The sequence below is a fragment of the Silurus meridionalis genome, chromosome 5, assembly GCF_014805685.1.
Source record: "Silurus meridionalis isolate SWU-2019-XX chromosome 5, ASM1480568v1, whole genome shotgun sequence".
Taxonomy (NCBI): domain Eukaryota; kingdom Metazoa; phylum Chordata; class Actinopteri; order Siluriformes; family Siluridae; genus Silurus; species Silurus meridionalis.
This window is the reverse complement of record NC_060888.1, coordinates 27,111,372-27,125,578: the sequence shown is the minus strand read 5'-3', so window position 1 is coordinate 27,125,578 and position 14,207 is coordinate 27,111,372. Positions and strand designations below refer to the sequence as shown.

At 41.0% G+C, this 14,207-nt stretch overlaps 1 protein-coding gene across 2 annotated transcripts in view; it reads right to left on the bottom strand.

Annotated features, from left to right (window-relative positions):
• Window positions 1-3,872: 3,872 nt before the first annotated feature.
• The window catches only part of met (MET proto-oncogene, receptor tyrosine kinase), a 63,078-nt gene continuing 52,743 nt past the window's right edge, over window positions 3,873-14,207 (bottom strand). For both annotated transcript variants that reach the window (XM_046849611.1, XM_046849613.1), the window contains 6 exons: window positions 13,877-13,957; window positions 10,416-10,597; window positions 10,208-10,317; window positions 8,883-9,048; window positions 7,258-7,394; window positions 3,873-5,552 (listed from right to left, as the gene is read on the bottom strand). In XM_046849611.1, the coding sequence (XP_046705567.1) occupies window positions 5,342-5,552; window positions 7,258-7,394; window positions 8,883-9,048; window positions 10,208-10,317; window positions 10,416-10,597; window positions 13,877-13,957 (887 nt within the window). In that variant the 3' untranslated portion in view covers window positions 3,873-5,341. The remainder of the gene's footprint in view (window positions 5,553-7,257; window positions 7,395-8,882; window positions 9,049-10,207; window positions 10,318-10,415; window positions 10,598-13,876; window positions 13,958-14,207) is intronic.

The following is a 14,207-nucleotide window of genomic DNA, read 5'->3' as shown; positions in this document are numbered from 1 at the left end:
AGAGCCGCACACGGCTGCAAACGTCAGGTGTCCCAATACCTTTGGAGATTATCATTGAACTCCATTTGTTCACTCATTGTCTGTCTCGGCTGACCGCGATTGGCTGACCTTTATTTGTCCTTGGTGGACTTGATGTTCGATACAGCTTTGTCTAGACAAGTGTTTCAGTTATTCCTCTCCAGTATAAAGCAGATCTTTTCTCTCTCTTGGACCAGAAATGTCCATATCATATGACCTGACCTCAGAAATGGAAGCAGAACCAGTTTCACTTCTGCGTTTTTCATCACCGATTCATAAGGAGAGGACGTCTTGAAGGACGTCATGGCGAATTACTCAGCAGCGCAATATATCCCAATAACCCTGTTCTCCTCTGAGAGATGAGGTACAACCTGGTGCAAAAGTTTGCACACCGTCTAGTCAAAGATGTACAGTAGGAGATGTAGGGTGTTTTTTCTTACAACAAATGTTTCTCTTTAGAGATCTCCTTTTTCTCTGCAGACACTCGTTGTTGAAACACTCTCCAGCTCTTCGTGAAACAACTTGCCTCCTGCTTCAGCCAGTCCAGAGCACCTGCTGCCATTTTTCTGCTCCCCAGTTCTTCTGTTTTCATGCATCGTTGTAACTTAGCAGTTTGGCCCAATTCTTCTCCAGACAGTAAATAGGTATACACTAGGTCCCACTGATGTCAATAATAAATATCTTCCTATGTCAGAGTAACGTAAACATGATGTGTCTTTTATCTGCTGCATTAAATTTCTTTGGCCGACCACTTCCTCCATGGTCCTCAACATTACCCTTTTTTTGTGCTTCTTCGAAATGGCTTGAAGAGCACATCTTGAAACCCCAGTCTGCTTTGAGATCTTTGCCTGGGAGAGATCCTGCTGATGCAGTAGAGCTTCTGTGTGTCTTGTGTTGCTGTGCTCAGTCTTGTCATGGTGTAGGACTTGTGACATGAAACTTGTCTTCCACAACCTCACCTAAGATCATGTCCAACCTAATGGGCTTTTATATTTTTCTCTCAGTGTTGCCTTCTGTCCACACTGGGACGAAACGTAAGTTTTTGAAAACACACTTGTGCATATGACGACGACTGTAGAAAATGATGACACTTGTGCGCAATACAGGGACGTGAGCATTTTCACACGTTTTACCGTGGATGAGGAACGTTTTTGGATTTTCAAATGTATCCGGATTTGTGTCGAGGGAGCCTCAGGAGTTTGACTGTTTCTGAAGCTCCTACACAGCTGTTTCTGTTTCTCTTAATCACTGGGTTTCGACCTACATATGAAATGAATGATCACTAGCGCTAATGTTAGCATTAGCTGCTTGGTATAATTGGTTAATCATACACGACTCTGATCCCAGACTTTGTTCAAGTAGAAAAAGTGCGCAAAAGTAAGAAGCGAAAGCTGAATGATGTTCAGAACAAATAGTAATTTGATTTGGATTTCGCTTCTGATGCATTTTGTAAATAATTAAAATAAACAATTAAAGTATATATTTATTTTCGAACGTATTCTTTACACCAAAGCACAATACTGTATATTATAAGAAAGAGAGAGAGAGAGAGAGAGAGAGAGAGAGAGAGAGAAATTCCCATCATTTTTCTCTCGGATTGTTTTAGTATTTCACGCTCACATTAGACCTCATGTTGAGCAACTCAAGAACTTTGAGGATGGGTTTGGACTGGAATTAATATCAGCACACACACACACACACACACACACACACACACACACACACACACACACACCATAAAAAAGCTTCCTTTAAACACCTCTTTGTGAACTTTCCTTCTCAATAGAATTGGCGTATTTGTTGCTGTATTGTTTCGACTTTGGTTTTCGTTTGTGTTCTGGTTTTTGCTTTGCTGGACTTGTTCGACTTGGATCAGGAACCATGAGGGTGGATTTGGACTGTAATTAATATAAACAGTCTACTACAGTGAGCTCAGGGCTTCAGTTTTCATGAACAGTTCTACATTGAAACGCCTATATCTGAACAGTAAACATCAAACTGTAATGAATGGACATTTGGTGTTGACAACGAGGAGTCTGGAAAAGTTCCTCTCAAGGTTTCAAGGAGTTTTTTCTTCTCCACAATCGCCACTTTCTCACTCATTAGAGATGAACTTACAATAATAATGAACAAATTTATAGCAATTAAATGTACACATTCTTTTATACAAATTTTCAAACGTTTTATCTCTTTAAAGCTGCTTTAAGAAAACGTCTAAAGTTAAAAGCGCTCTACAAAATTTAACAATTGAACAGCTGTGGTTATTGTCGTTGCTGTGTTTACCACAAGATGTCGCTGCTGCGCGTTTAATGAACACTAAACACTATGGGCGCGGAACAAGCCATTTGTTCCATTTCAGCAATACAATTCGGGTTTAAATTGATCAAATCTAATAAACAAATTTCTATTAAAAATATTGAACCAAAAGTATGAAACCCTATGGAGACACATGCATGTTCCTTTTCTTTCAAACTTGACAATGTATTAGGTAAGATTTTCTTTCAAACAAATGTCTAAATGTTCCATTTTCTTTTCATTCATTCTTTTAATTTATTTGAAGATTCAGTTGAGTTATTTTGTTGTGCCTCTTTTAAAACTCAACAAAGATCACAAGTTGAAGATTTTCATCTTCATCCCAGAGCAGTTCAGTTGGATTTAAGTGTGGTGCCTGGGAAGGTCATTCCATGATAGATATCATTCCAGATGTTTTCTTTCTAAATAACACTTACAGAACTCGAATGCATGGTGCTGAAGTATGAAATGGAAGCCATGTTGGTTCAGGATTCATTTCACTTTCTGGAACCTTCCCTGCTTCAAAATAACTCAGACCTATTAACCATTCCACCTCCATCTTCCTTCCTGTTCTCCTTATACCCAAGTTCTTCTGTTAAAAACTCATCTGTAAGAACTTTCTTACAGACAGTTTGTTGTATAGAAACTAAAAGAACATTCATAGAAGACTTTTTTCACCAGTAATACAATCAATGTAGTTTTGACCTTTTTCTATTATTATTTGATCATGAAAAACACATCACATGTCCACGTCACAATACAATGACCAGTCATTAGTGTATGAAAGGCAGCCAGGACCCAGCAGTCATCACACTTCACGTTTCCTGAGTATATCTGCTGATTTGAGTTACACGGTTGTTTGTGGACGGTTTTGTGTGACCTCTGTCTGTTTTTCTACCCGCATACATCCGACAAACTCGAAATGAACTGCTAGTTTACTGTTTCCAAATCCTTCCAGATTCTGCTCTTTTCATGCAGTGTCTTGTTGCTGTAAATCTTTGACCAGAGGGTGTACAAACTTTTGCATTCGACTGTATTCGCCCTTCCTGTTCAGACTCATTGTTTTGTTTTTTTGCGCGAGCGGCGATCGCGGATTAATGGAGCTGCTGAGATCGTGGTCTCGTGACGCCGTCCTTCAGCGCGTCCTCTCTTTATGAGTCGGTGTTGAAGTCGGGTCACATGATACGAACACGATGTTTGTGACCTTGAGCGTTCAAGGTCAGCACTGGGGAGAAGTGTCGGCTTTGCGTCGCAGAAAAGAATTCGAAAAAGGAAGCCGAAGCGCATGTCTAGACACGAGGTCAAATGTCAAGTCCAACAAGGTGTTAATGAAAGGTCAGAGTCTGCCGAGATGCAGGAAGAATAAAAAGAGAAGGGCTTCACAGTGGGATACTTTTTTTGCATGTCCAATTATACAGCACCCCCTGGAGCACTGAGAGTTGAGGGCCTTGCTCGGGGGCCCCAAGAGTGTCAGCATGGTTTTACCGGCACCTGAAATCCTGAAATCCTTCTAATTCAAATCGCATGCAGAACAATGAAAAGTTCGGATATTTAAACACACACACTGATAATAATGAACTTTATTTAACAAAGTCACAAGCAGAGAAACCAAGATATTTATCTGTACCTCATTCATACAGAGAGCGAACGCTACGCCGAGCCACCGGGAGGACGTGAGTCACGTGAGTACGAGAGTCACGCCTACGGACACAAAGTACCCTCTGGTACAATATACAGAAAAGAACATTTTTCAACCAGCCTTGAAATATTCCTGCATGATACATCAGTCTGTATAGTGAAATATACATAAACATTAATCACACAGCAGATCAGACACGAGAACCGGACCTTATTCACACTTCAGAACAACTTTATATCACAAAAAAAAAGAAGAAGAAGAAGAAAGATCATCAGGTTTTCTTTAACGAATCAGATTGTGTTTGGTTGGAAGTCGTAGAAGCTTATATATTTATTTACATTTCATCATGTGTGAATCTTCGTACAGGTGAAAAGAAAGGAATCGGGGCTCCATCGATGCTGTTCATCAGTCAGGAACGTTCCACTGATCTGATTCAGCCATGAGGATTGTGCTCTTGGTTTGGCAGCTCAGTGAATAAGATGTTTGACTATTGAGCAGAAGATCATGAGTTCAAATCCCATGGGAAGGCGATAGCTTAGTGGTCGAGGCATTTCTCAAGGTCGTGAGTTCAAATCCCTTCACCCTCAATGTGCCATCGCTGCACCAGCTCGTCTATATTAGTATATAAAAAGTCGTTTTTTTGTTTTAGTTGGCTGTCAAGAATAAACCATCATCTGTCGACTTTTTTTTTTCCCGCCATCGTATTTTTGAGACGTTCTGCTGCTTGGTGTACCTCATACCACATTGATGCAGCCCTAAATACAGTCACACTTTTCCATTTCATCATCCAGTGTTCTGCTAAAAGAGTCTCGTCCTGTCCCGCTGTTCTCAGGTCAGCTGGACTTTGGAGACGTTCACGACGTCCTGCGATGCAGTCAGACATCGAGGAGCCCAAACAGGCAGAGGGTGAGAGGAACACCGAGAGATCCGGATCATCTGATCGAGAGTCGCAGATTCCAGTCTGTTCTGCGATAGATGCATAAAATATACAGTGTATATACAGTAACGTGGACAGGAACTGATCCTGGATCAGGAATGCACAGTGTACAGATGCTGCACTTCAGATGATTCACTGTGTCCCGGCGCAGTTCCAGGGTGTCGCTCGATATTCTTGGACTCGTCTTCACAGTTATGAGGAGCGTCTGCCAGCTCTTCCGAGTGAGAGACGGGGTTTTGAGCGCTGCTCTGCATCTGTCAGCGTCTCAAACTAGTTCATATCGGCGAATGTGCAGGAATCAAAGCTGCTCCTGCTACAGAGAGCTCTACTCTATCTACAGTGATAAAGACAATCAGCCAATCAGCTTCCTCCTTTTACACTCGAAAAGTTCTCCTTCCTGCCTCGTCCTCCTGTGTGTGTGTGTGTGTGTGTGTGTGTGTCCTGTCTCTCTCCGCTCAGGTGCAGCAGTCCCGGTTCAGCTGGCTCTGAGACGAGATGAGAGAAGGGTATGGAGTCATCTTGTCGATGTTCACGTAGGTGGTGTTCAGGAGGATGTAGTGCTCTCCGCTGAAGCTGGAGAAGATGGCTGAGATGCGCGAGACGAGCTCGGAGAAGGTGGGACGCCGCTCGGGTTTGGGGTGCCAACACTCAACCATCACGTTGTAGCTGACAGGACAAAAAAAAGAAAGAAATGAGGGAGGTTTCACGTTGCTTCGTGAGATCAGTAAATGGGAGAGCATGAACATCGACCCAAAATATCATATCACGATTTTTTTTTTGGTACTCGACTTTTTTTAATCGCAGTTATACATTATTGAGTATCACAATAATTACAGTGCTGACTATCTACGTGGATCAAACCTTTCATTTTTCTGTTTACAATTTTAGAAAGAATTACAAAAAGTAAACATTTCAGCAAATTTGTAATTAAATGTATTATTATTTTATTAAAAGAAATTCTAAAGTTGAAATGAATGAAAAATGAAAATTGTTCTGTGACCATTTATTACAATATCGATATAATAGCTAGGGGTTGACCGATTTTTTTTTATCGATACCTAGTGAGGATCGTACTTGCCGATAATCGATTAATCAAACGATACATTTTTTTTAATGGAAGCTGGATTAAAAAGACCAGAAACAAAAAAATCACTCCTTGTAAAATGGTCTGAACCACATAACATAAATTAAAAATCTGTACTAAATCGTGAAAATGCGCTAAAGGAAATAAATGAATGTGAATATACTGATTAATAAATATAATTATAAAATAAATAATCAATATAAAGCGCTCTCCGTGCAGCGCGCAGTTTCACGTGTAAAAACTAGCAGCACGTGGCGTCAATGATTCGCCTCTAGAGGCCGCTATGGATTTTTTCAGATAGTTCGGTGCCGAATTTTTTTCCACTGCTTATTAACACTAAATAACATCCTTCAAGCTGAACGTGTACATAAGCCCGAGATGCCATTACTTTTGAAATGTTTGAAGAAATCCGGCTTTTCTTCTTAGCATGCAAATTGGAAATGCTTCAACGTGAGGCGTCACATCACAAGTTCTTAGATGTGACATTATAAAATCACACTTAGTGTACCAAAGCCCTGACACCTGGTGGTCAGCCATGAAACAGCACCCCTGGAACACAGAGGGTTAAGGGCCTTGCTCGAGGGCCCCGACAGTGGCAGCTTGGCGATACTGGGGTTTTAAAACTAAATCACCACCTTCTGACCAATCAGCATCCAGAATGCATTGTTCTGGCGCTCAAACTTTGTAAACAGGTTGTTTTTTTTTGCTTCCATGCAGACAATTCACACATTGTTGCTTTGTACAGTGGTAATCTGCTGAGCAGAACTAGACAAGGTGGAGGAGAAGGAGGAGGATGACTGTGATGAAGAAGACAAGGAGGATAAGGAGGACTATGTTTCTGGATGACTGGATTAGAGGTCTGTCAGATCATTCTGAAGCTCCAGATGCAGAGGAGGAGATGTTTGTTCATTTCTGAGACACTGTTATTATATAGAAAGGTGCTGATCAGTGTGTGCTCTTATCTACAGGGTGCTGAGCATGAGTGTATCTGTTACTCACAGTGCCGGCGCTGCCTCGTGTGGGGAGTTGTACAGTGTGTGTGTGTGTGTGTGTGTGTGTGTGTGTGTGTGTGTGGGAGAGCAAGTTAAGCTTCAGTAGTCATGTGAAGCTGAGTTGGCTGAGGCTTCTGATGAGTTGCTACCAGGTCACTGACTCAAATTCAAGTTCAACAAAGCCTCTTTGTTTTTGCGCTTTCACACAAAGCTAATGAGTGCACTGAGGCACGCTTTCCTCCCTCTCGAGAGTGTGTGTGTGTGTGTGTGTGTGTGTGTGTGTGTAGTGGCTCACAGGGCATCAGGGCAGAACTCGGGCTGCAGCAGTCGTCGTCCTTGCAGGAGGAAAACCGTGATGTCGAAGGAGTTGACGTCGGAGTAGGGCGGGGCTCCTCGGGTCATCAGTTCCCATAGCAACACACCAAACGACCACTGCGAAGAATAAAGAGGAGCATAAAGCCAAAGGTCAATCAGTCACGTGCATATATAACAATAATATTTCAAGAATTAAAAAAAGAAGTGATTAGATTTTTTTGGACGTTGAAGTTTGGAAACAGGAAGTCAGGGAAGTGATTTCTCAAAATATGACACGCTGTTTAACAAAACGCAAGAAACCCGAACACGTGAAAAACTGCTGCTGAAACTGCGTCTGAACGTTTGCTTGCTCGTGTCACAGCGGAGAGATCTTCACAATCAGGCCAAGATTTGGGTTTTAAATGAGAAAAACAATCCGATCCATCACGCCATATTTAATTGTCTGGAAAGCGGAATAACACACGTTTTTGATTTAAACCACTTTATTACAGAGATTAGCCCCACCCACTTTGTATAGAAGTTCTGGAGAGCGTCTGAATGGGCTTGAATGGGATCAAAACTTTTGGTATCTTGTGTAAAAAGTCTTCATTTCATCAGGACATTAAAGCGAAGTGTGTTCTGTACTAAACTAGGTAAGTCCATAAATCAGTCGACGCAAATGTTTTTTTTTTCTTCTCCAAGCAACACACTCCTTAGACACACAGTGATTCATGAGTCATACTTCACGATAGCTGACATGCATGTACACGTGTAAGTGCGCTTTCGGGATCTGGAGGAAATGTTAAGTTCTGTGTAAATACTTTTGACTAGATAAACTATCATTAATAAGCTTTGCATTTGTGTATTCGTCTGTCGAGCGAAATCCAGGAGCGCTCCCACCGACTTCGCGGGATTATCCTTTAATCGCCCATGCTGCTATAACGTCTGTATGCGAACTCATAGGTGGAGATGTCAGATTAAAGTGAACGAAGTTTGCAGAACGGGTGAGTCGTGAGGGTCATGGTGAGATGTTTTCGCTTGTCGTTGCTGCTTCTCACGTCTTCATTATTTTCCCATTCATAGCGTTTAATAGCTTCGCCGTTTCCCATATTATTATAATAAGATTCACTAATAAGAAGCACAAACTTCACACATTATTGGTTTTTAATAACTAGAATTCTTTTGACTGGTCACTGGAAAGTGTGAATCATTTTACTACTAATTTTGGGGAACTGGTGGATTAGTGGTTAAAGCGTTGGACTTTGGATCCGAAGGTCACGAGTTCAAATCCCAGCCACACCCAGTTGCCACTTTTGAGCCCCTGAGCAACGTCTTTAATGGATGAAGACGTCTACCAAAAATGCCAGAGAGATCTGTACAGCAACGCTCAGCATTAACCCTTAATAAATATATGTGTAACAGCCGATAATGAGGTCTTCTATGAAGATTCAAAAACTCCTGCACAGAGCTCTGACCTCCTCAACCCCTCTGAACATCTGAATCATTTTCACGTTCTCAGTAATGCTCTTCTAGCTGAATGAACACTAATCACTGGGTATGAAGGTCAGATGCCATGTTGTGCAGGGTATTATAAACACACAATAGATATCTGAGGAAATCACTCACAACATCAGACTTGGTGGTGAATTTGTGAGTCTGCAGGCTTTCTAGAGCCATCCATTTCACCGGCAGCTTGACTCCGCTCTTGTTGTGCACGCTGTAGTACTCCTTATCGTACACGTCTCGGGCCAGGCCAAAGTCTGCCACCTTCACTGTGTAACTCTCATCCAGCCTACAGGACAAACACACACACAATGTTGAAATATTACTGTTTTGAAGTAACATTAAAACCAATCACTCTTGAAAATAAAGATAAATCAAGAATCATACAATTACACAACATATAGAGGATTGCGTATTTGAGATACAAAGATGCCAATTTTAAAACATTACTTCAGAAACGGTTAAGGAAAAATACTGAGAGAAATCACCTCATGATTCGTTTCATTAAATGATAAATAAACCAGGCGAAGAATTGATTTAATAAAATGGACTGGACTAAGAATATTGAGGGTCTCTAGAGGAAACTCTCTTTTTGAGCAGGCTGAGGTCCTTCAACATCTGCTGGACGATGCTGAGGATGTTTTAGGAGACTGTTGTGGAACATTTCTACCTGTGAACATCAAACTCTTTAACTCCTCCCACTGAGTGTTAAACAGCTGGTTCACGCTATAGATATAGACGATTATAGATATGGTTATAGTTACAGATTTTTATGCTACATAATAATAATAATATAAAGTTAATATCTTGGGAAATTCATGTGCAATAACTTGAATGACTGACATATTTTGTACTTAATAAGACTGAAAATTGATTGTACAACATCTAAACTCAATATGAAGCTTAATATGTATATTCTATTTCAAATTTCTTTTGCTTTATTTATAGATCAATAAAATATTCTGATTTCTGATTGGTTCTGATTTAATATATACAGCATCAACCAATCTTTTTATTATTAATAACTATTATAAATAGAATTCCGATCAAATTAGACAATAAAACGTGATTGAGTGAACTGAGGGACGATTTCAGTGTAAAATAGTCAGTGTGATATCGTCTCTCAGCTGGAACACTCTGGAGACTCCATTTCCCAGCAACCACCATGGCATTCCAATATGGCCGACACAGAAGGAAACGTGCGTTCCACTGCTTAGTCTGTTTATGACCACAAGCTTCATCGCACGATTTCAATCATTTTGCTTGTTCATTGTACATATTCATTAATGTAAAAGCATGTCCATAAAAAAAGAAACTGAGCTGCTGCTGGACTCAGAGACGAGTAACTGGTATAACTGCTGTCGCTGGAAGTATTTAATGCATCCACAGATATGAGCATCTGAACAAGGAACTTTTATAACACTATAACTATAACACTATAACCGTACATGCAGTTTCTTGCTGCAAGGTCTCGGTGAACAAACTTCTTGCTGGCGAGATACTCCATGCCTTTCGCCACCTGCAAGCCGAAGCCCATGAGATCCTTTACGGTAGGGTTCTGCAGAGAACAAAAAGCAAGAAGAAAACAATAAAAACACAATTGGGACAGACCGGGAGTGTGATTGAAGGCAGTGTTAAGCGCTGGCGTGAACGTACGTGGCCCTCATCTCGGATGAAGTTGCGCAGATCTCCGTGCTTCATGTAAGGCAGCACCACCAGTGGAGAGCCTTCACTGGGCAGGCAGATTCCCAGCAGAGACAGCACATTGGGGTGGCTGAAGTCCTTCATGATGATTCCTTCCTTTAGGAACTGTGACACCTCTTCGACATCGGTGATTCCTGCAGAGGAAAAGCACAACAGGATGTGAAGGAGGTACAAGGGCAAAGTTTCTCTATATTCTCTAGAGATTCTCCAGAGTGTGGTTTTCCAATCAGAAAGAGTCTCATTGCTTTTCTGCCATCATTAATTATACAATGATCGTTTGTAAGCTTTGTTTTCAAGAGTGCATGTAATAACTGGGTTTTTGTGTGGCAACTTTGAATAATTGGACATTATTTTTAGCACCTTGTTTTATTTTTTTTGTTGCTCTTCTTGTTCAACCACCACATCATGGAGTCACGTGCAGGTCATAAAAGCATTTTCTCGATGATTTGAACAAATTGCGAATGCATTTCATTTAATTGATTTCGTATAACTGTCTACAAAAGTCCTAAGAAGCCACGTGTTATATTTTATTTATTTTCTTGTTTTCTGGTGATCACGACAAAACAACTCGTTATATCGAGAAAACAATAAAGAAAAATATATTCTACTGCATGGCCTTTTAAGGCTTCTGTGATTGTCTGCTGTTTCCTACATTATCAGTTGTTCGTGTTCATGTTGATTTCTTTATTTTAATATATTATACCAGTTTCACCTGAATAGTTTTAACCCCCAAAACATCTCAGCATCAGTTCATTGTATACGTCATTGAATGCAAAATGATTAAACCAGTTGTCTGTGAACTTTTTTGATTTGTAAATGTGTTGAATTGATGAATTGTGCAGATGAATCTTGAATGTCACTAATGAAGGCGGGTGAACGACATCAGATCAACCAATCATCAACTAGTTTTCTAAAACAGGTCGTGAACCCTTAATTGGCGACAAAACACAATTACAATTTCTGAAAAACAACCAGGAAACGAATGCACTGTCCGCCTGTCCGGTCTCCTACAATCAACATACAGTACATGCAGTAATGTGTGCATTTGTGCTGTTGAAAAGTATAGAAGAAATTCAGCATTTTCAATCATTGTGACCCAAATCCGTAGTTTACAGTACATCAGGAAACGGTGCGCAATCATACTGACAACATTTTTGACGATCTTGTCTGAACAATGACAAAAGCTCTTTCCATTCTGATGGCAATGAGAAGTTCCTTGTGGCTATAAATTATGAATTTTGAGGAAGGATTTGGAGGATTTGGCAAGCAATCCCTCGTGTGGTGCTGTTTGTATAATGGTTTAAAACCATTAAGAATGATTGAAGAAATGATCCAAATCAGCTGAGAAAAACTGTGGACTTAACTGGTGTATTTTTGAGGATTATTGGATAATTAAGGGTCTGTTGCCTCCTGGAAATAAAAAAAATCAATAAAAGGAAGGATTGATCCACTTTTTGTAGAGAAACTGTCTGGTTTAATTCACTGTATAATCCTTTAGGGGTTTAACTGGAATGCTGACTGAAAGATTCTTGGAGGTTCAAACTATTTCGACGTGACGCAATATTCATTCATACCCCACTCCCCCCCAAACCCCCGTCTTCCACAAAGCGCCCATCAGCTGAACCACATTCACTTGAAATGCCTTCAGTGAGCACACACACAGCTCAATACGTCACCCTGGAGAGAAGCTGATTCAGAGATGAGACTTAATCTAGTGTAACACGAGCCAGCCATTACTGGATTCACTCTGCATCTCTCTCTCCCTCTCTTCTTTTTCTCTCTCAGGGGCTGCCCCTTTCCCCCTGGCTCCTCTGTAATCTAGTTTGTGGAGCTTTCACATTCAGAGAAGATTAAACAGCTGTTTAGTGTTTCAATGGTGAGCAGAAAACGGAAGCATGAAAGGAGAAAGAGCTCGAAGAGCATGAAGACCACAAGCAGTGTTCATGCAAGGGATCAGGTGTTGGTCTGGATTCATGGGATTTTCATTTCATTCATCAGGTTTTATTCATCTCATTACAGACTAAATAAAAAAATCATCTAATCTTATATTAGATTTCCCTTCACTAACATTAAATAACATTATATTAGGTTTTTATCTAACATGCAAGTCTTCAGTGATCCACCCTTATAGTGTAACGATTCTGTCCTTTTCTTCTTACCAGATCTGCCTGCTTCATTCTACCTCTAGATGAAGATCTTTTCTATTGAAGACCAATCACTGATGCTGCTGTTTCCACATGAACAGTTTAAAGACCTATGGGAAGTGGTACTGTAAAGGCATTGGCCTTTAGATCAGAAGGTTATGAGTTTAAATCCCAGTCCAGTGTTGGGCCCCTGAGCAAGGCCCTTAACCCTCAACTGCTCTTGTGTATAAATGAGATCATTGTAAGTCACATTGCCACACAGCCACTAATCAAGATGTTGGACTTCTGATCAGAAGGCCGTGAGTCAGGGTGGTCACGGAATGACCAGAGAGGTGGTCACTTATTTCATTATTACCGATAAGGAAATAAAAAATGTAATATGTAAATATAATCATTAATAACACTTGATCTTCATTAAGAAACAAAGCAGGTACATACACTTATGAATGGTCTGAACGCTAATGATATCGGTTCGATCAATCGCTCAGAAAATTCTCCGTCCATTAGCAACAACATGTCGCAAAAGTTGATGGTTTTCTCAGCGGGAGTGCGAGTTACTTTATCGCTGTTGAGTTGATGGTTTGTTTGTGTTCAGTGTATTGAAGCGTAAAATGAAAATGATGGTCTGCAAAACCCGACCTCGCGTTGCTCAACAGTGAAACGGGGAGTGTATACAAAATAAACGCGCCATAAGAACAAGGGCGTGGCTCTGCTCCGTCGAAAACGGCTCGACGATGAAAACAAACGGCGGTGAAGAGAAACGAGCTGCGTGCACGGGTCATAAATCTCGGAAGGTTTTGGAACGTCGTGTTACACAATTAGAGGCGACTCGGATCGTCCGTCATCGTTATCATGGTCTTGATGCTCACATCCTGAAACAGACCTGTGATAGATCACGATGAGAGGATCTCAAGCCAAGGATTAAAAAAGGAAACGTGGGTAGAAAGATTCAGCGTCTACTTTTATACAAGATGTTAACACTGGAGACTCCTTCCATAATAGTGTTCAATAAACCTAATTACATGCATTCTTCAATCGGATTATGCAAATCGTATGCGGTTACTATAGAAACATTAACATAATGCATTAATATAAACCAGTTGGGAAAATGGGATCGATCACCACCAATCAGGAATCCAGCAGCTTGTTTTATTACTGTATCTTTATAAACTCCCCATGTGTCATAATTTACTATTAAACAGGACACACTTGTCTGTGTATGCTGTCTCACACACACACACACACACACACACACACACACACACTCACGGTTCAGAGACTTGACTGCGCAGTGCTGTTTCTGGCCGTCCGGCTCGAGCAGGGTCCCGTGGAAAACACAGCCGAAGTGCCCTGCGTTCACAAACAAGGGAAGATGAAGAGTAAGCGTCAGTGCATCAATCTATCAGAGGTCTGCAGCACGTTTACTGCCGTTTATTTCGCTCGGCTTTTCACAGTCCTGAACAATGAGGAATCCCCAAAGCTGCCTGAAGTGCGAACAGCGCAACAATGCAGCCGGATGATTCCGGTTTCCTTCAATCGTACGTTTGTTTCTCTCTCTGTCTCACCATCGGAGAGGAAATGTTCCCAGACTGGACTGGCA